Source organism: Phaenicophaeus curvirostris, chromosome 16, assembly GCF_032191515.1.
Source record: "Phaenicophaeus curvirostris isolate KB17595 chromosome 16, BPBGC_Pcur_1.0, whole genome shotgun sequence".
NCBI classification, from domain to species: domain Eukaryota; kingdom Metazoa; phylum Chordata; class Aves; order Cuculiformes; family Cuculidae; genus Phaenicophaeus; species Phaenicophaeus curvirostris.
In genome coordinates, this window is record NC_091407.1 from 10,862,530 (window position 1) to 10,883,723 (window position 21,194).

Here is a 21,194-nt window from a genome sequence, read left to right on the forward strand (position 1 = left end):
AAGCGTGCCTCTAGTTAGCTATGTAAACTTCAGAAAACCAGAAATAGTTTAAAGGCAGGCACTAGAAAAGAGACTAGTAATGGAAGTAACGTGGAAGAGTAGTACAAAGCTTAAATATATAAGCTAATATTGCCATTACTAGTTATCCAACATACACGTAGATTTTCAACTGAGAGAAAGTAATCACCCAGATTAAAACTGCTCTTACCTGCAAAAGGCCTGCAAACTTAACTACTCCCCATCCAAGTCTGGCAACATCCGGTTCAACCAAACTCATCTGGTAAATATCCACAGCCAGGAATCTCTGAACTTGCCCCCCATCCTTTGTTATGACTGTACAAGCAATTAGATCACTGTTATCTGAAGGAAGGAAAAAAGTTACATAGCTACTGAAGTTAAGGATTCTGGAGTTTGGTTGTTTTATGTAACATAAAAAGTTAATATATAAAATTGTAATAATCTTTACAACACATGTTTAAAGTTATGCATGTTTGCTTTTAAAAAATATATTTTACATTTCCCTATCATATTTACTCATACAATCACATAGAAAGGGCGGGAGATATTTTGACAACAGTGGTTCAGATACCTTACAAGTTATCCATAAGATGTGTATTATACCCACCTTGCTTTCTCCTGCCACCTTCATTACCTTTTATACTAAAAGGTCACTTCATCCCAAGGGTGAAATCGCAAGTGTTCATTCCTATCACTAAGCAGAAGTCTCAAAAAATCTTGTGGGAAGACCATAGATAAGTTCCACACCTCTGCAGACAAATACACCTACCTCAGTGTAAACTTAGGCTCAATTCTGAAACTATCTACATTTACACAGGCCTGAAACGTGACTATTCTGACTGCTGGAAGCCTTTCAACTTCAAGGCTATATGAACTCTCCAAGTAAACTGTATCAAGTTTTTGCCAGTATTTATTAAATCAGGTGACATTTTTTCCTTTATTCATCCATTTTATTAATTTATACCGAATAAACCTTCTCCTAGCCATTACTCTAAGACCCCTCAAACAAGCCCCAAAATGCAGACCTCAAAGTCACTAACCATTCCCTAATCCTCCTGCATCCTCTCACTGCACCTGTTGCGGTTCAAACCCATCATTCTTGAAAAGTGACTAAATTGCCTTCTTCACACCAGCTGAAGTCTACTGAGCACCCCATAAACTGGCACTGACATCTCCCAGCAGACCTTTGCTAATCTCAGTACATATGCTGTAACATCAAACACATCTATGAAGTTCTCTAATACTTGGTTTTGTCCAGTATTTATACAGCTTTTAGTACAACAGCAAGGAGATTAAAATGCTTGGAATTAGTGCTGTACAAATTCAACTGCCCAGTTAAAGAAATGTACTAAAGGATAGAACCCGAAGGGCAGAATTTAAAGGAAAGCATTACTGTAAAAGGTTATGAAAGAACAGAAAGGAAAATTACTCATTAATTAAGCAACAGTTACAGGAACCTTTAGTATTTATACAACTGAATGTACCCCATTTGCATGACTGTTTCTAGTTCACAGCTGCTGAAGGGTCATAAAGTACAGTTACCTTTCATGACAAAACCAGAAGAGAAAGTGTGGTTGAACACATTTCCAGTGAACTGATCTGAGAATACTTTACCGCTATGCTATAAAACAGTTACAGACCCAACCGCATTAGATGAAAGAATTTCAACCCCAGTAAACTTCAGTACTGTTGAAATTTGATCTGGGGATTAAAGTCAACAATAGACTCAATGGCTTATCGATGTGACACTGCTGTAAAGAAGTGTAGTATCATTTCTGAGATTAACAACAATGCTTAATTTTTGCTCATGCAAAATAAAGCTTGTAACCTGCTTGGACATTAAATGTCCAAGATGAGGATTCAAGATTTCTCCAGATCCTCTTCAAGATAAATACAACTCTTAGGAAATACAGCCTAGGAAATAACTTGATTATAATTTTCTAAACAGATACCATCTTATTAAACACAAAGTCAGCACTTGTTCCTACCAGGCAGGTGTATTTTAAAAATTATTCAGAACACTACTTATAAATCTAACAGAGAAAACACTATCACAAGTAAAACATTAAATAACTAACTATTGGCACACAAGCAAAACAGTCCAATTAAGCTCTTTCAAATTACCACAAATAAATCTAAGATGTGAACAACATACACACTACAGGAGCGATGCCATTAAGTCCACAAAATATCCTGCCTCCTAATGATATTCAGGAACAAGTGGATGTTGGCATCTAAAAGGAATATCTGCTGGAATTCCTTATAAAAGATGTAATTGCCTCTCAGATGCTTATCACGTTTCAAGCATACTGAACATATTCAGTTTTCTCACACCATGGGTGCTAGTACTCACCACCCCACACCTGTAGGCTAGGAAAAAATGTAGTTGTCAGAATCTCATGAAACTTTCACATTCACCTCAGTGTTTCACAACCATTTGTAAAATGCTCAAGACTAGTGTTTACTAGCACCTACAGTGATGTAGGAATACAAAATCAAATGTGAAAGCCTTCTACAAAGATTGAACCTAAAATGATTGGCTATTTTTGCTCAAACAGTATTTTTTTAACCTAAGTGTATATGTAATATTTTCCTACATATATGTGTGTGTATGCATGCATATATAAAAAGCATTTAAATAGATGCCTTTAAAAAAAAAATTTAGTCTCTTAAAATGCATTATAAAAATATTACAGAAATATACAGGAAAATAAGCTGACATTTCTATTTAACTAAATCCCACAGGATTCTGCATCAGATGAGAACTAATAAAAGCTTCATTTTCTGCTTGCAATGAGCATCTGGTTTTTAACACTGGCATAAAGTTCAGGCAGATCAGTTTTCAAATCAATCAATCAATCCAATGCACCGGTATTTGCTTTGGTATTATGAAAACCACGTCAAAAAGTTAAACATCTTACAGAAATCCTCTACATATGACATTACAGAGAGAAAAAAAATGAACTGCATTGTTTATTAAGTTATATATATACATATAAATAAACTTTGGTGTCTGAGGGATGACAACACTGACAACTGAAGAAACGCAATGTTATTCCACTGTTAGTATCATAGAATCATAGAAAAACCAGGTTGGAAGAGACCTACCAGATCATTGAGTCCAACCATTCCTATCAATCACTAAACCATGCCCCTCAGCGCCTTGTCCAGCCTTCCCTTAAACACCTCCAGGGAAGGTGAGTCAACCCCCTCCCTGGGCAGCCTCTGCCAGTGCCCAATGACCCTTTCTGTGAAAAATTTTGTCCTAATGTCCAGCCTAAACCTCCCCTGACGGAGCTTGAGGCCATGCTCTGATAGCAGAGGGCTCTCTCTGAAGGAAATCACACATGCCAAATCTCTCAACCGGACAGAATCTGTAATGAACTCCTGAATACGACAATCCAAACAGCAAATCAAAAAAAAATTCTGGGGAGAAAACTTTCTGCACAAGCATGATGAATGACAAAAGACCTTGTTTTAGACGCAGGTCTTCATAACAGGACAGTAGCCTGAGAACAGTTAAATTTTTATCAGGAGAAGTACGCTTGTCTTGCTCTGAAATAATCTCTTCTTAAGGCAATACCTCACTTGTTAAAGTGAGAAGGAAATGCCACTCATTCACCTCTGAAGAAAGCTTAGCAACTATACACTATAAAACCTACAAAGCATGTGTTAAATTTGGAAAATCCTGGTATTCCACTCCAGAAGTGCCATTATTGATGAAATCAGGGGAATGGAGATCAGTCTGTTATACAGCATTACCCTTTGTGGAGCAAGCAACTGAAAAGACTATGCAGAAGATTTGGCATCAAGAATGCAACAGATTGTGAGAACACCTAGGTAGAAGCTCACGGCACATTTGGTTGAAATTACTGGATGTGTCTCTGGTCATGCACCTGTGCTACATTTTGGCTTACTCTCTTCTCCTCAAATATGACAACATGCTTAGGAATGAGATAGACAAATCCCAAACATCAGTGTAAAGAAAACTAAACAAAATCTCTTTTAGCATACTTAACACAGTCTTGAAATTAAGTCTTTTTAAAAAATATTCACAAGAATTAACAATTAAAAATGTGTAATCTACCCACAGTGAAATCTCTTAATAAGCTACAGAATGAAGCTTTCATTTGCCTAAGCAGTTTTTTTCAAGTAAATGCCACTTAGGCAAATGAACTGAGCTAAGTTTCATTTTCCTGAAAACAGCATACTGTTTATGTTCACTGAAGAGAGCTGTGAAGTAACTAGATAAGCACTCAAAAGATATATACCTTCCAGGGAATACAGCCTAATGGAAAAAAAATGTATATGCCCTACAATAAAACCTCTTATCAATGTCTGCAAGCAAATACATGTTTGGGAGGAATAAAGATGAAGTGGCATCCACTAACAAGACGAGAAGCACTGAGCAGAAACTGAAATACAGGAAATTCCACAAAAACATTGTGGGGTAAAAACTAACAAGTATGTTTTATTGTGAAGGTGGTCGAAAACAGGCTGCCCAGTGATGCTGCAAAGCCTCCATCCGTGGCAATGTGCAAAACCTGACTGCTTTTTTCCTCACATCTCAGTAAACAAAGTTCACTATGACAGCCTTTATAAAACCCGTGTACTTGGTAGAGAGAGACAACAAGGAGACTTTTTTTACAGTTTTAGCGAAGAAATAACAACTTTAAAGTTACCATCACTTACTTCTGTGTCATGGCATTTAAAACCCTGTCCCTTAACAGAATCAGCAGCCTAAAACCAAGCACAGAGGCTGTTAATTTGAGCTGCCAGCAAGCTGCTGAATAAGTTTAAAGAAGCCACCTACATGAGACACCCATGAACTCACATGCAGCCTAAGGCAGGCAACTATCACATAAGTGCGTCAAAACTAATTACAGCAAAAAACAATACTGAAAAGTAACAGTACATATCATTGTGGTGGCAGCATACCCAGCAATATGGAATGAATCTTCAGGAATACCTGACTCATTTCTAAACTTGCAGTCATATACAGTGCTCACAACCTTGCAACTACACTTAGAGGTTTACAAAGAACATACATGCATCACGATATTAAACCACTTCTTTACAAGAAACTTCACCCTTTCTCATCAAGCTCCCATAAACACCAGCGCTGCATTTGCAGGCAGGGGAGGGGAAAGACCATTACTCTAAGGTAACTTTTGCAGGGTTTTTCAAAATCAAGACAGTAGCTGCAATAATTACAGGATCTTATTAACCTCTCCCTCTTCTTGACACCAGAGGTATATGAATGATCACAAATGCTGGAGGGATCTCAGCGTGCAAAAAAATTTAAAAAGAAGCATTGTAATAATATAGATTGAGAAAAATATGTTACATGGAGAAAAGTAACCTCCAAAGTGATAATTAAAGAAAGGTAAACAACAATAATTTTTTGGGTCACATTTGCCATCTGCTGAGTCTCGTCCCTGTGGCACCTAAGTAGCAGTGTGTATCCCATATGCTTTATGCCAAAATGTTGATACTTCCTTTTCTCTCTTTCTCAGGTAATGAAGAGACTTGAAATGGAAACTGCCTTCAAGCTCCCACACACAATAAAACTTCACAAGTGTACTACTTCAGATCAGTAATAAGCAATTTGGGAATTGTTACCAACCAAAATACATAAACTGATGCACGTGTAAATGGGGAACTTCACTCAAAGGCCACAATTAATGCAGAGAATTTGCTAGTAGTGTTAAAAATACTAAAAACAAAATAACAACCCTGATGACTTCAAACAAGAAGCAGGTAGTGTTGTGGATGGGAAGAAGTGGTGCAGGAAAAAAGGTACATGTCCCATGAAAAAGGCTGGGAAAAAAACTCAAAATAACAGAACAAAACAGGGGAAAAACATGTAACACCAACACCATAATCATGGATATTTAGCAAGTGACTTGTTAAGACCAAACAGGAGGATCACATCCAAATAACTGTGCTACGCAGTATTATTTTAGCAATTTTCTGATAACAAAAGTTCTTCCCAAGGAAATACATGAAACATGAGCATATTCTGTGGACAACGATACCAGTGCCACTTCTTTGGAACAGATCTAACAGCTGCTAACTTGAAGTCTGCCTTTCCAGCTAACCAGGAAAGAAAAGTCTTTTGAAACCAACATACGGAACTCCATATTGGGCACCGATTGTTCAAGAGAGTCTGACTCAAAGACAGGATATGAGAAAACTCAATAGGAAGAGCTTTTTAGAGTCTTTTTCAGTTTATTTAGTCTTTGGAAATAGACTAGAATTCTGTTCAAAATATGGGATCTCAGACTGAGTGATCTACTCCCTCTTCTGATGCAGGTTATTTCCACCAACAGTGGGGTAAGCAATGTGTTTTAACAGCTTCTGTAACTGTCAACTGTAGAAAAAAATTTTGTTCACTAATAAATGCTAGAGTATATGGAAACAGTCATGCTTTGAAAAATCTGTGCTGTAATTGCATATTGTGGTCACAAAACAAAGCTAAAACCTTCTGTGTTTAAAGATCAGAAAAATGTGAATGCAGTAAGGCATAGAGCTGCCACCACTATGTGGATGCTCTGTATTTAAAGTTAAATATGTAAGGACAGCACACTTAAGGAACAGATACAACTGCAACACTCCAAGTGGGTAAGGCTTCTTACTGCAGTTCATACTGTTATCACAAGGTTCTCCTGGACATAACCGACCGATTCCCCTTGGGAATAGCAGAGCATCCTGCTCAAAAATAGGAGTTAAAGTTTCCAGACTCCACCTTCAAAATGACAGGCAAAATGGAAAAAATAGAACTCCAGGGCCAGGGAAGGATGATGAGGACCAGACCCCAGTATCAGTAAAACAGCACAGGGCAGCTGTTGAGTCATCCCCTCCAGTCTCTTACCATTCCCGAGCAGCTTAAGAGCATTTTGAATAGGTGAAAACAGAACGGCAGAAAATCCTCCTGGGACTAGTCCCTCTAGAAAACTAACATACCAAGACACCAGATGAAGGTCTCCAAATTGTTTATGTGCTAATATTTAAACCCTGGAATGTTTATTAACAATCTCTCTAAAAAAGCCAAACTCACACCACAAGAAGCGTTCCCAATCCAGCAGACGACTAGTTTTCTACCAAGGCTGATTGTATTATTTCACAGACCAGGTAACTGGCGTTTTTGGCGTTGGGTGTTGGTTTTTTTTTTTTTGAGTTAAAAAGTCAGCAATTTTTCCATGTTAAACTATTTGGGAAATTGAGAGACTACTTACTCAAGTCAAGAACATCATCCGTCTTTATCAGATCTTCCTCCCTTGTGAGTGGTAACTGAGTTTCTGGCTCACCTTGCAAGTGCAGTGATAGCGACCGGAGCATAAAGAAAACTCTTATTGCCTTGAGAAATTAAAAAAATAGTATTAAAATATTGCTGCATGCAGTACTACATATTTTAACAGACTCTTACAAAACTATGCTTGCTTTCATAACCCTCACGTCTGTTGTCATACAGTAAATCTACTTTCTAAAGTGAGAAAGTAGAATGTAATTTCAAAGTTTCTTAAAAAAGGATGTGGAAGAAGTTGAAACATGCTATTTATTTTCAATAAAGCAGAAACAGCAGAGCTTTTATTCCCCTAGCACTTACACAGATTGTGACCAATAGGCAAATGATCATAGGAGCTGTTTACGCAAAACCAACAATCTTGGACTTTTTCTTTTAATCATTATTTTAAGACTGACTGTATTTACAATACCTTTACACAACTACACAAACAACCTTCAGAGACTCTCATATTTTGAAGTTAAAATTGTAATAACTTTTTGGGCTGAGTCTAGACAAGATGTCTAGAAGTTTGAAAAAAAACAGGTTTTGGGTTTTAATTTTCTGTGTTCATCAAAACTAACCATGTTCAATACAGCATTTTTTGAGAACTTGGTCTATATTCTCAGAAGGTCTAGATCAGGGCAAAGCATTCTGAAAGCTGCACCAGTCCCAAGGAACTTTCAACAGCTGCTCTGCAAAGTTAATATTCTTGTTTTGATTTAAAAGTTATGCAAAGACCAGATAAAGTGCTGAGGAACAATAATCTTTTATCAGTCACATTTCACAATGCATCACTTAAAATCCTCTTCCATTACAAGAACTGTATTTCAGTATAGCAAATAATTTAATAACTTAGTGTTCTGTTTTTTACAAGTCTCCTACACAGTAATTCTGTGGGATATTGTAAATTAACTGCTGCCTTACAGTAAAAGCGTTGAATTCAGGGAACAGCTGCATTGCTCGGGAACTCTTAGACTGCAGGAAGTACGAGGAAAAACAAATCTAAACTTCTTTAAAGCAAATCCCTTCAGCCCTCTATTTTTAAAATCAACAGAACTCTGGCTCCTGTCAACCAGAAATAAGAGTGCTTGGCCAGCTGTCTTAATGGCAATGCTTTCAGAAACTGCTGGCAGAACAGGGCTGAAGAGAGTGAAGTCATGAAATGAAATACTATTACTACAAAGCAATTCTATGTGCTTCAAGATAAATTCATGGCAGTGGCTTTGTAAGTTTCCAAGTTCTGTCAAGAACAGCAACATCCTTGTGTTCTTGGTAACTCAAAAGTCAAACCCAATAGGTTTGTGTTGTACTGGCATATTGTTACAGCAATTCAGATCAAGAAACATAGCCTCACTGGAAGAAAGTTGCATAGGAATTCTGTGAAATTCTAAAAGTTCTAGAGCAATGTACTGAGGGGAAGGAGGACCGAAAAGAGAACATTCTCGAAGTTCTTGCTGATTAGAAATGCCTATCCATCCCAAAGACTTTACAGGAATATTCGTATTGATTTTTCAATTTCCACCAACAGAAGTTAAGCCGTTCCTTATTTAGCACATGAGAAAATCATGGAGCAGTTAGTTTCCATTAACATGCATTTCTAAGTATCATTCTGTTAAATGCTGCAGAGAGATTCTAGGAAGCTTGCTTTCCAAGAACAATACTTTTCATGATAATTCACTGTACTTTATCTAACTTAACTTGTTCTGATAAGAAAAGTTGTGTGGCTTATAAAAAGTAATGAAAAAAAAAGTTTTTAGAAGATTCCTGGAAATACGTTTCTTCTTCAAGAGTACTTGAATATACTTACAGATACACTTACACAACTGCAAAGCTATGCAAAGAATCACACTTTTCTAATAGTAATATTGTGCATTAATATATGTTAAAGACTCACTGGCACTGTGAGATAAAGGCCAAGAATCGATTATCCCAAAAATGTCAATAATGACATTGCTACTCCGGTCAGTATCACCTGTAAGGATTATGTCAGTTCAGACATAAAAATAGATACCCTGCTATTCTCCTCCTCACTTTCAAGATCTCTATCGTTAATTACTTTGGCAAGATGAATACTCCTGAGTAGAATTCTGGTTTTTGCTGTGTCTAGAAATGCAAGCAATATGAGGCCAACCCACCCTTCCACGAAGATTCTTACTATAGGAATATAATAGAAGATAGACTGAGATACTACATCACAGAAAGAAACAGGCAATATATTAATGAGTGTCATTCAAATGCTTTTTTATGTATATGGCTCCAGAGTTTAAAAAAATTAAAACCCCAGTGCAAGAATATATTGAATTGACTAGACACAAGAAATTATAGAAAAAAGTTTAACCACTGGGACAGGTAAATACGATATATTCTACACACAGGCCTGTCTTCATCATGCTTTCATTAGACTTCCAATCAAGCAGCTTTCAAGGAAAAATGCTTGTATTTCTAGAAATGTTGAAAGTCTCTGACATCATTCTGTCACAAATGAAAGTAAGAAAAATAGTCTTACTCACTCTTCGTGTTCTTTCCACATCTCCACAAGGCAATCTTTTCACAAAATCAATACCAGTCAGTGGCGTCCCCGTTGGAGGCAACAAGATTGAAGCATCCATCATTAAGTATTCTACATTCATGGGTTTCATCTATAAAAAATATTTTAACATTGATGATTATACTGAACAACAAGCATTTGCATCTTTACTTTCAAATACAACTCACGTCTGCATATTTTAAGAGGAAAGAATTGTTATGACTTCTGAAAATTTTTGACACTATCCAACTTATTTTAAGCTCCTTATATGCAATCTCCATTTTATATTTGCTTATCATTCCTTAACACACTGTTCAAGTTCCCATACTGAAAAGAACAGAGGAAAACACTGAGAGATACTAAAAGAAAAACTATTTCATGAGTACTAAAAACCAAAGTCTGTCAAGCTTGATTTTAAGTTTTGATTCAAATTTTTAATTACTTCAATCACAAGAAAGTTTCCCATATCTTTTTCTTTCCAAAAAGAACTCTAAGTCTCTAATAATGCAACACACCAACTGTAGATTGTACTTTTTCAAGAAGACAGCTAGTGGCTGCTCATTAACACCTCTGCCACTGTGGAAAAAACCTGCAAATGACAACCCAAAGTATTTTTATCTGAATTTTAGCCTGAGAATTGAAGGAGATTATTAGTTTTAAAACACATTTACAGGTTAAACACTAACTATCTGAGATTAAATTTAGTAATCTGTTAAAACTTTCAGAGCTGTCTCCTAGATGAGGCAATAGCCCTGATATTTGCTTGCTAGAACCCTGTTCTCTGCTGGTAAGTAAAGTGGCACCAGACAAATCTGAAACCTTGTGGGCTTCAGAAAGGTACCGGACAATTTTTAACAATTTAACTGGAAAAAAAATACAAGGCCTCACTGTATTGAGATATTGATATCTGTCTGGCAAAAATACTATGTCTCTTCTCCCAAGTGATAGGACAAGAGGGAATGGCCTCAAGCTGTGTCAGGTGAAGTTTAGGTTTGACACTGGGAAAAATTTCTTCACAGAAAAGGTTATCAAGCACTGGAACAGGCTGCCCAGGGAGGTGGTTGAGTCATCATCCCTGTAGATGTTTAAATGGTGGTAGATGAGGTGCCTGGGGATATGATTTTGTAGTAGACAGGTACGGTTGGAGTCGATCTCCAAGGTCTTTCCCAACCTAATGATTCTGTGATTTTCCAGGATAAAGCAGTTTTCATATACTGTTTCAGAAATTAATACTTTTATTTAATAAAAAAATGTGAAATTTTACATAAACTATTTATGTAAGCACAGATTCAATGCCTCAGAGACAAAACCCCACCCACATTTTGTTATTTTACTCCCCAAAATAAAGATAACAGCATATTCAGCAGTTATCAGTAAGTACTTGTTCCTGCTCCTGTGTTGCGTCTGGATGTGAGGGTTTGGCCGGGCGGAAGGGGTGACACTCACCGTCATACTCCGGTATTCATCTTCAAACATATCCAGAAAAATTTCTTCTCCCTATCATAAGAAGTGATATGGAGATGTCATTAATTCTTACAGCTATGGAGCCACACTTGTTTTCTTTAATTATGTGCTGGGTGTCCATTCCCAGGCACTGTCAATGGCTGTGGGGGCCTCTGTGAGGAAAGGCCAGGGGTGCCCTGTACTGGACACAAGCCAGTTACAGACACCCCAGCAAAGGGCACAGCTGAGCTCCTCAGGGAAAACGTCTTTAAGAAAGGGAGAGATTCCTCACAGTGGAAGGGCCCATGGTGGAACAGAGATCCACACTGCAGAACTGGAGCAGACGGATATGCCCTGAAGGAACTGCAGCCTGTGAAGGACCCACACTGAAGCATTTGGCATATATACCTTATAGAAGCGACGAAGGAGATGAACACTTTCTTCCCTTGCACCCTAGAAAAGAAAAAATAACTGTTTCAGGGAGTAAATACACCATTTACTCAAAAGTCACATTTAAAAAAAAAAAATCCAAAAACTTATATAGAATAGACTGTCTTAATATGCCCATACTCAGAGCTTTCAGCCCAGAATTTGGTAGAACACAGTTCTTGTACTTACTAAAAGGCAGCTTATGCAAGCTTGTTAGTTTCTTGAGATGATGATGTGCAAATTTCAGAGAGAAAATTAAACATAACTCTGATTGAGAAGTAACAGTTTAAATAGCAAGGAAACATCAAAGCTGCAAACAGAAGATGGGATATTGACCCTTTACAGTCACCACACAGAGCCACCAGTGGAAAGAGAAATGTGAAATTTAAGTCGCTAGAACATGCTTATTGCAATCAGAAACGAAATACATTCACAAAACTATAATACAAAACTCAAAGATATGTAATGCTGTGCAATTCAAAAGAAAATACTTACCTCAAGGCAAGCGAGGTGGACATCTTTTATGATGCTGCCATTTTTAGAGAACACAAGCTGCTTCAGCAACAGGCAGCCAAGTTCTAAAGTTGCCAAACGGATTTTTCCATCTATGAAAAGGGGAAAAAAAAAAGAAAAGAGGCACAGGCTGAATCACACTAAAACTACAAAAGAATCACAGACATATTTAGCATGGAGAAACTTACAAGATGAAAACAAGTTTTGTATGTAGCATGCTAAAAATGCATAGCTTTCCCGTAAAAAAGCCCAAAGGATTCTGATACAGTCCAGGCATGAGAATCTGGAGAAGTCAGAATGAAAGAATCCACTGAGATTTTAAGCCAATAATTTCAGAAAGATGAAAAAAAAGATACTAGTAACACAGTCAGAGCTCAGGGATCAATACGAAGACATTGTACCCAAAAGACAGACGTTGCAGCTTTTGACCCCAACTCTCATCTCAGTTCAGAACTGAAAATACAATCTGCAATCAAAAAAAAGTCATGGGAAAACTTGCTATGACCTCTAGAGACAAAGGACTGCTATAAGCAAAGGGTATCACATAGTTTAAGATTACTTCTCCACTGGAATTACTTTTACAAGTACAGGTGACAGATATTTTTAGGATGAATTCCCGTATTATGTCAAAATCATTACACATCTCAACATTTGTGTTTATTAAAAACACAGAAAGCAGGAATATAGATCTTTGTATAGTTCTGAGTTTAAAATAACTATTCAGTGGAAATAAAGAGTTTCTGCTTCCTCTATCACCAAGGAAAACCTGATAGTTTTCTTTCACACACCATATCTACTTACTGTTCGAACAGCACGCTAAGCAGACACTTTCGCCTCAAAGACAAGAGGCTAGGTAGCATTTTTTTTTTTTATTTTAGCAAGAAAACAAATATTGGAAATGTGCTACCTGGTTGTGCAGCACAATTCATTATTCTGATGAGTCCTTCTGCGAGTACATGATTATATGAATTTCTCTCTTCAGCATGTTGAGCTGGAAGTTGAATTCTCTCTAGCTTGACTGGGTCAATTCCTTTTACAGGGGAAGAAGGAAGAAAGATTTTAGGACCAGGAAACATTTAGTCTCTAAAAAGGTAGGTATTTGACTGTTACATTTCTCTTGCTAACCCTGGAGACTTGGTGAAAAATAAACATCGCAAAGATTGCTGAAACTTAGCAGCAAGAGGCTGCATCTAATGCATTCTTCACTGTTTACAGCAATACTGTAGATGTAAGCAAATCACCTTTGAAACAAGAGAAGATAACAGATTTTTCTTCTGGGAATTATTACGCTGAAAGCAAATACAGTGAGCTGAATTACTACAGTCTTAATTAGAAGAATTCTTAAGAAATACAAGCCTAGAGTGCAGGCTTACTCATCTATATAACCATATTGAAGGACTTCAAGGGACTTTCTGAAGCAGCAACAGTTACAATTAATGATTTTGGCTATTCACGGCTTCAGCTACTGAATTAGAAGGGAACATTAGGGTTTTCTATCACAGTGATGCTCAGAAGTCCCTCAGGGAAAGATATTTCTGGAAATATTTTTCTGGAAAAAGTAGACTGCTTGCGGGGGTGGGGCTGGGAAATCAGAAATGCAAGTCAGAGAGGGCTACAGCATGGCAAGGGTGCGGTGATTATCTTTGGTGATTAGTTGCATTATTGTGTCTCGTCATAAGAGACTCAAAACCCTGACATTGTCTGCAAACTGTAATCTCAGGGAAGTGTTCCTTCACCCCTGGGGAAAAAAGATAAAGCCATCAACAGGATGGAGGTGAACAGGAGGGGCTCAGCTTAGCTAGTTCCCTCAAGACTCATCTCCATGCCACTTGCCTATTAGAGGTACCCTGAAGCTAGAACAGAATCCTTACTTTTAAGCTCGCCATCACATCTGATGCTCTTTCACTCAGTTAACTCTAGCAGCCAATTCATTTAAATTACTCATAGGTTATAGAAACTATCTTCATAAGCAGAAAATAACTTAAATTCAGCTCTCAATTCTGGAAACACGTGATTATTCACACATATGAGATGTTCACATTATTGCTCAGTAAGGACTCTATTTAAAATGCACACATAAACAGCAAAAATGCTAACTGTAATCATCCCTTACAAATGGTTACATACTCTCATACTGTCCCAGTTATAACAAAGACACATTTAACTTAGTTTGCTAGTTTATAAAATAATCCAGGCTCCTTGGGAGACTTGCAAAATGCATTATGGCATAGAACACTAACAACTTAAACAAGATTTCAATTAATTATGGCACAATGGATGAGAAGACTGCTGAGGAATTACAGTATGTAAAGAATTACTGCAGGACTACCAAAGCTGGATAGGAATAGGCAATATATGACCTCCATAGTCAGATCTGGTTCCCAGGCCTTGTGCATTAACTATATGTTTAAAGTAGTCAAAGATTTAATTTTAAGATTTCAAGTTTTGCCACATTTTATGCTTGGTTTACATGTAGCAATCACAGTACATGCAAAGTGGGAAAGAATTGGATTCTATATATAACATGCAGACTGAATATAGTGGGCTTCAACTGAAATAAAGAGATTAAAAATGAAACGCAGTAATCCAATTCAAAGAAACCTATGGAAGAAAACTGATGGCCTCAAAGAACAAATCATTCTTAAAAAGGTGATCCTTGGTGACTGTTTTTACTTACAGCATACTTATTTCTGCTTCCCCCACATAAAGAATTTCTCAGCCTTTCAGGCATGCATAAACATAAGTTAGACACAGATTGTGCCTGTCTAAAACCATGTGTCTCTTCCCTGGAAAAACAAAAACTGCTTACCTTTGTTGTGTGACATTGCATATAAAAGACAGAGCACAAAGAGGGCATAGTAATCGTCTTCAGCACAGTCCAGTGCATTATAGACCATATCAAGAAAAGGCCTGTAGAAAGCAGGAATTTTAAAATGGTTAAGAAAAAGATCATATCAACAGAAAAGTAAGTAGCTATCTTGTTCTACATGCAGCTAAAAAGAGGCAAATTTATAGTGATGTACATTTTCAGACATTAAACAAAACTTAACCTGTTAGGAGTACTCAGACTATAGCAATATATTTATTAATACATTCTGACATTAATCCTGCTGTTTTAACAGGATTCATTACGTAATACTTTCCCATGAATTTGCTGTTGACACATTTACTGGGTTGTTTGTAGCACAGTTAGCGTGTACGCAGAAGCGCTCTATGGCTTCTTTTAAATGTACACATAAGTAAATTCAAGGAGCTGCTATCACTGCCTTGCATCCAGTCTATTCAGAGCACAAGTAGAAATTAAATCCACGTGGCCCAGACAGACAAAAAAACCCCACATCGCAATAAGTTAGAGGAGTGTCAGAGTTGCCAGAAGAGACCAAATAATTCCTACCTTTCTAAGTATTTTTTTAGCAATGAAATAAAAATTATATTACCTAAAGTACATCCAAATGAAATATTAAAATAAAAAAGTCATAAACCCAAATATATTTTCCTCTCTTCAGACCTAGCAGACAAGAAGCATCCACCACAAACTCATCACTGTGATCAGCTATGGGTCAAGAAGGGCTAAGATCAGAACACAGCATTCCTCCATAGCCATTCCAGACCTGTGGCACCCTCATGGTCATACGACATATCCCAGTAAGCCACTCAACCAAAGTCACAACAACCTATTTCACACTTCTTAGCTCCACACACGTCAACAACTCTTTTAGTAAAACAAGACTATGACAAGAATAACAAAACACACTGTTTCTCTGCTCAGTTCATGGTCCTGCAGTCATATGGCTGTGCGTTTCTGAAGCTGGAAACAGTAGCAGTACTTTCTTAATTTGACTCCACTGTGCTGTGCCGATTAAAAAGAACCTTTGCTGTGCAGCATATCATAAAAGGAAGTTAATCTAAAATAAGCCTTTTCGATACTGGAGCATCCTAGTTGCTTTAGTATCCAATGTAGTCATTGCCAATTTCTGTCTAAAAATCATTTGGAACATATTTTAGTCAAAATAGCAATAACCTGGAACAATGTATTTAAAGCCAGTTCAAGTCAAGGTTCAATTTCACTTTTACAATGAAGTTAAGTGTTATCTTTATTAATGAATCTAATCTAAGCTATATCAAAGCTATAATGGAGACAGAATGAACTTCTGGGAATAGCAGGCAGCATTTCCCAAGTTTAAAAATAAATTTGAAATACTATTAAACATGTGCATTTCCCCAAGAGACACATTTGCAATTACTTTTGTGTCACAAGATGGCACATTCCGGTTCTCTTTTCTTCAGCATTCCAATAACAAGAACGGAAAATTCTTTCTGAGAAAGTGTTTCACAGGTTTGTAATATATCTAAGTTGAAATGTTGAAGTCAGGGCAATTTCTGCTTCCAGGAACACTTAAAAACTGCATTTCCAATGGACGTTTTCAATAACCCTAAGATATAGTAATGGACCTTGGAAACTGTACATAAGTTAGTAGGGTTTATTAATTAACTACTAACACTCTGCAAAATTGAGACCTGAACTGAGAAATTCGCATTGTTTGTTCCCCTATTGATGTGCAGGCATATGATATAGGGAAAAGTTAGAAAAACTTAGCAGGCTTAGCTCGCTGAAATACACACTGCCTGCTAGTAAAGGCAAAACACTACAGTGTACTCAAACTTGACAGATGTGACCATAAATGTAACTGAGAAAATTTCTGTTTTAATTTGGAGGTTTAGAGAATTCTGGAAAGAAAACATTCCCATTCTAATTTTATTGTATTAATATTCTGTAATTTAACTGTACCAACTTAACAAATCACAATTGCCATAAAGGGAAGCACAAACTTAACAAAGGCTCAGGACCATTTTTTGAAACTGATGAGCAGAGAGGCCATACACCATTTTCCTGTTGCCTCACTTATTCATGATCCACAAGAACTCCTGCAATTTTAATTTGAGGTAGATTTGAAGCACTCCTTAAGAGAAATAAGAGAGTTAATGGGAGGGCAAGGAAGCAATCCAGCAATATACGCTACATTTCCTTTCTACCTGTTCCAGTTTGTTATCTCACTCCCAGAGGCAGCTGCACTCTTTTCTTCATCTGTTGTATTCTGTTCTGTCACGGTAGAGATGGACAATTCTGATAGTTTGCATCTCTCCATGATTACCATCTCTATTTCTAAAAGAAAAAATTAAAAAAATCATAGTTTTAACGAATAGTTATTGCAAGCTCTTTTGTATTTTCTGTTTTGCATTAAAAGTGATTGACGACTACATATATACCTATTGGATTTAAGTAGAAGTATTGGGACCAAATTTAGGTTTTGCTTAAGAATTTGGATGAAAAGATGACTACTAATGTAGTACAGTTTAGACAGTAGATCATGTCATATTCTCTTCAAATCATGGCAGACCGTACACGATCAGTTATTTGACACCATTTAAGGAAAGCTTTTTCAACTGAATGTTTACCCAAATCAAAATGAAACTATGTTTGGAGAAGTCTGTCAAAGCATAAAGGCCTTGTTTTCAGTTGCTTGCATACAATTCTGCCACATTTTTATCAATTTATGTCTAAAGTAAAGACCAGTTTCTGATGTTCATCCTTCTAATAGTTACTAACTAGTAAAATAAGCAGTTAGACGCTGTAAGACCACTCATACTGTAACCCTTTTCTTCTTAAGGTTAGCATAACATCAGAAATCCTGAAAATGTGCAATTAGCAAAACTAAAAGTTAAAAATGTTTTCTTCATTTTCTATTTAATTTAATATCTACCACGTACTGTCCCTTTTAGCACATTCATTGAATTATTGAAACATGCATAAAACACTACTAATCATCTTGTAGGTAAAGCGGCTACACCACATGCTTTGCCACAGAAGGAAAAGTTAAAGTTGTGAAGTCTGCTTATAAAGTGCCCCATAATCACATACACATAAGGTACCCCTGTGATAAGGGCCAAAGCCTACAGAAAGGTATGAAAACATTTTCATAGTTTTTAATCAAACTAGAAGTACATGTTCTGACAGAATGATTTAACAAGAGAAAAAAAATACAGCCAAAGACTGAAACAAATGTAACAGTCCCACATTTATTTAGTGCAACCAGAGAACGAGTCATGTAAGAGATCACAACTAGGTCTGTACAGTAAATAAAAGTATCCAAATTCTAAGTATCATTTTTATCTGCTGGTATACTCACCTTCATTTTCACTGCCTGTTCTGATGCCCTTTGAACTTGCTTCTGTACCTTTAGTTTTCTCCAGGTCATCTTGATTATCCTCAGATCCTCTCTCCTCTTCATCTTCTTCACCAACATTTTTATAGTTGGGTCTTTTCTGCACCCTCTTCCTCCCCTTCTGTTTGTTAATTTCAAGAGACCTCTCAAGTGTTTCTGTTGGTTTTATGAAACATCTGATACTTGACTTTGCCTGTAAATTTGAAGAGTTTTCACCAAGTTAAAACGAGACATTTTTAACACTAGTTGATAAAGCAGCATCAGTTTATATAAAAGAGGGTTTTTACAATGTGCTTTAGCTTACCACTTAAAATTCTCAAATCCATTTTAAAATACAAGAAAGCAGACCTCAAGCTGTATCAAATCATCAATAGAACAATTATCTCCAAATAACATATCCTAAAGATCTATCATTAAAAAATATGCTATCTTGAGACAAGAAGATACCTATTTCATCAATATAAGTTTATTAATATTTTTCCCCTTCTTCAAACTTAATAGGTGAGACAGCTTGCACACACAAAATTAAGACACTTTTTGCAGAATGGATAAAGGCAGCAAAATCGAAATTGTGCGTTGCGAGCAGTGTATTAGTGTGAAATACACTCTTTAAATGTCTTTGGCAGTAGCAAGGACCCAATGCTCTGTGCTGTGAGCTTCCGTTTTTTTTAATCTTAAGCTTCCCACAAGAGTGTATTAGTCCTTGTATCAATTAGAAACAAGCCATACTGACATCAGCCTTTTAGGGGCCTCCTGATGTTGACCTACCACGTCCAGAAAACCAACACCACTACATGTGTTAAGACTCTATTATACTTGTGTTTTACCCAAAGATATCAGACGTTTATCCTTCAAGTCAAAACACTGATTTTGGACAAGAAGACAAATGGTAATCAATCAATAGCCATTTTTCCCGATTATTACTTTACAGAGCAAAGAAATAAACTTAGATGACAAATTGCTCCCAGACAGAATAAGTATTTCCAAGAGTTTGTGTCATCCTAACAACAGTGAACAATATGTTATTACAGAGAAGACACAAAACTCTACAAGAATTTCTGTGACTTGCAGGAATAATAAGATGTGGGTTCCTACGATTTTGCAGATTGTTTCTAAGCTGTGATGCTTTGAGCTTCCTCCAAATAAAAAGGTAGCATGCAAGTTGCATAATGCATTTTTCCCTTCCTGCATTTGCTTCTTTCAATTGCTTCCTAGAATCCTGTAGCTACTTTCTTTATGAAGAATGCATGTACTTAATATCCTTGCACTTCTAATCTGCTTTTAGCCATGTGAGCAAAACAACAGAAGAGACCAGTAGCCAGTGATGTGCTCATAAGCACCGAATCGTGCCCTGGTCCATCTCAAGGAAGAATGTTGAGAAAAAAAATAATCAATCAAGATATATATTCTGTTCTGCTAAATATAACAAGGCTACATATATAAAACATTCTAAAATCAGATTTAAATTAATTTCTCTCATTTATGGCTTATCTAAGTTGATTTTACAGTTTGAGAAACTGCTATTTTATACTTCTATAAGGTCTTTCAATCATATTTTCAATATGGTTTATCTTGTGCAATGTGTGCTGATAAATTAAGGCAGTACCAGTAACAACTTTTACAGGAAGGAGAAAGTAGGTTAAACAAGAAACTTGAAATATAGGTAGAACTGGCCCACATCCGAATTATGAAGGAAAACAGATCTCACAGGAAGCAAAGTAAACCTTAGCACGACGACTGCTAACAAGTTTAAATACATTCTGCTGGCTATGCATATTCAAATCTTGTCATGAATGAAGAGTATTTCTTCTAATGGCATCAGGGAAAAAATAAGGAACGAAAAGCATATCTTAGTTTGCTATACTTTAAGGTGGAGAACCCGGTCAGTGGCGGCTGGGCAAACATTACTGCCCGGTGATGTTCAGCAGATCTCCACGGGTAGGTTACTGTCAATTCACAGGCTGTCAGCAGTTGGATCTACTGGTGATTTTTTCCACAAATTGATTTCCAGTAAAAAAGTGCCATTTGATCCTGTTGCGACAAATAACACTGTTCTGTCGCTCTAAATAACTGTGGAAATGTTGCATTTTTACACAGTAACTGCAACCCTTCTCAACTTTTATTTTTTGTAAGTGTTCTTTACTCATTTAGTCTCCTGTCATAAGGACACATGACACCACTTCTGGTAATCCTGGACCACTCTCTCTACATGTCATTCCACTTTAATTCATCTTATTAGGAAGATGAATATAAACACGAGGTTCTACTTACTTCAGATTTTAGAAACTTCATGTTAGTTAGAAACTGACAGTTACAATTTAGTTTAAATATACCAAGACATCTCAGTTACAAATGATGCTGGGTGCAGAGTAGGGGTTTAGACATAACTGGGGCTCACAAAAGCATACAGAGGTATCCCCAAAACAAGCAGCTGTGGAGATTATCAGAATAATTCCTATGGGAAATTATAGCAGAAAGAAAGTAAGAAAAAGATAAATTTGGGTCTAACTTAAGAACAAACACAATTCTAAGCTCAGTCAAAAAGTAAATTAAAACACTTGCTCATCACTTTACTAAGCCCAGAACAAGCAATTCTAAAGTAGATTCTGAAACAGCTTCCACTATTCAATAGTACTTTATAATTTTTTTGCAACAGAACACACTACAATCCTATCTTTGCAATGAGCCTGATACACCTTATAGTCCAAAGACCAGCCCCTGAAACACCTAAAAATGCTCAAAAATCAACTTT

At 36.7% G+C, this 21,194-nt stretch overlaps 1 protein-coding gene across 5 annotated transcripts in view; it reads right to left on the minus strand.

Moving 5' to 3' along the window:
- Window positions 1-21,194, minus strand: part of CLEC16A (C-type lectin domain containing 16A) — a 53,690-nt gene that overhangs the window by 18,280 nt on the left and 14,216 nt on the right. For all 5 annotated transcript variants that reach the window (XM_069870558.1, XM_069870557.1, XM_069870561.1 and 2 more), the window contains exons 10-19: window positions 18,407-18,635; window positions 17,253-17,382; window positions 15,028-15,128; window positions 13,126-13,248; window positions 12,201-12,310; window positions 11,685-11,729; window positions 11,280-11,330; window positions 9,817-9,945; window positions 7,257-7,377; window positions 209-360 (exon numbers count right to left, since the gene is read on the minus strand). In XM_069870558.1, the coding sequence (XP_069726659.1) occupies window positions 209-360; window positions 7,257-7,377; window positions 9,817-9,945; window positions 11,280-11,330; window positions 11,685-11,729; window positions 12,201-12,310; window positions 13,126-13,248; window positions 15,028-15,128; window positions 17,253-17,382; window positions 18,407-18,635 (1,191 nt within the window). The remainder of the gene's footprint in view (window positions 1-208; window positions 361-7,256; window positions 7,378-9,816; window positions 9,946-11,279; window positions 11,331-11,684; window positions 11,730-12,200; window positions 12,311-13,125; window positions 13,249-15,027; window positions 15,129-17,252; window positions 17,383-18,406; window positions 18,636-21,194) is intronic.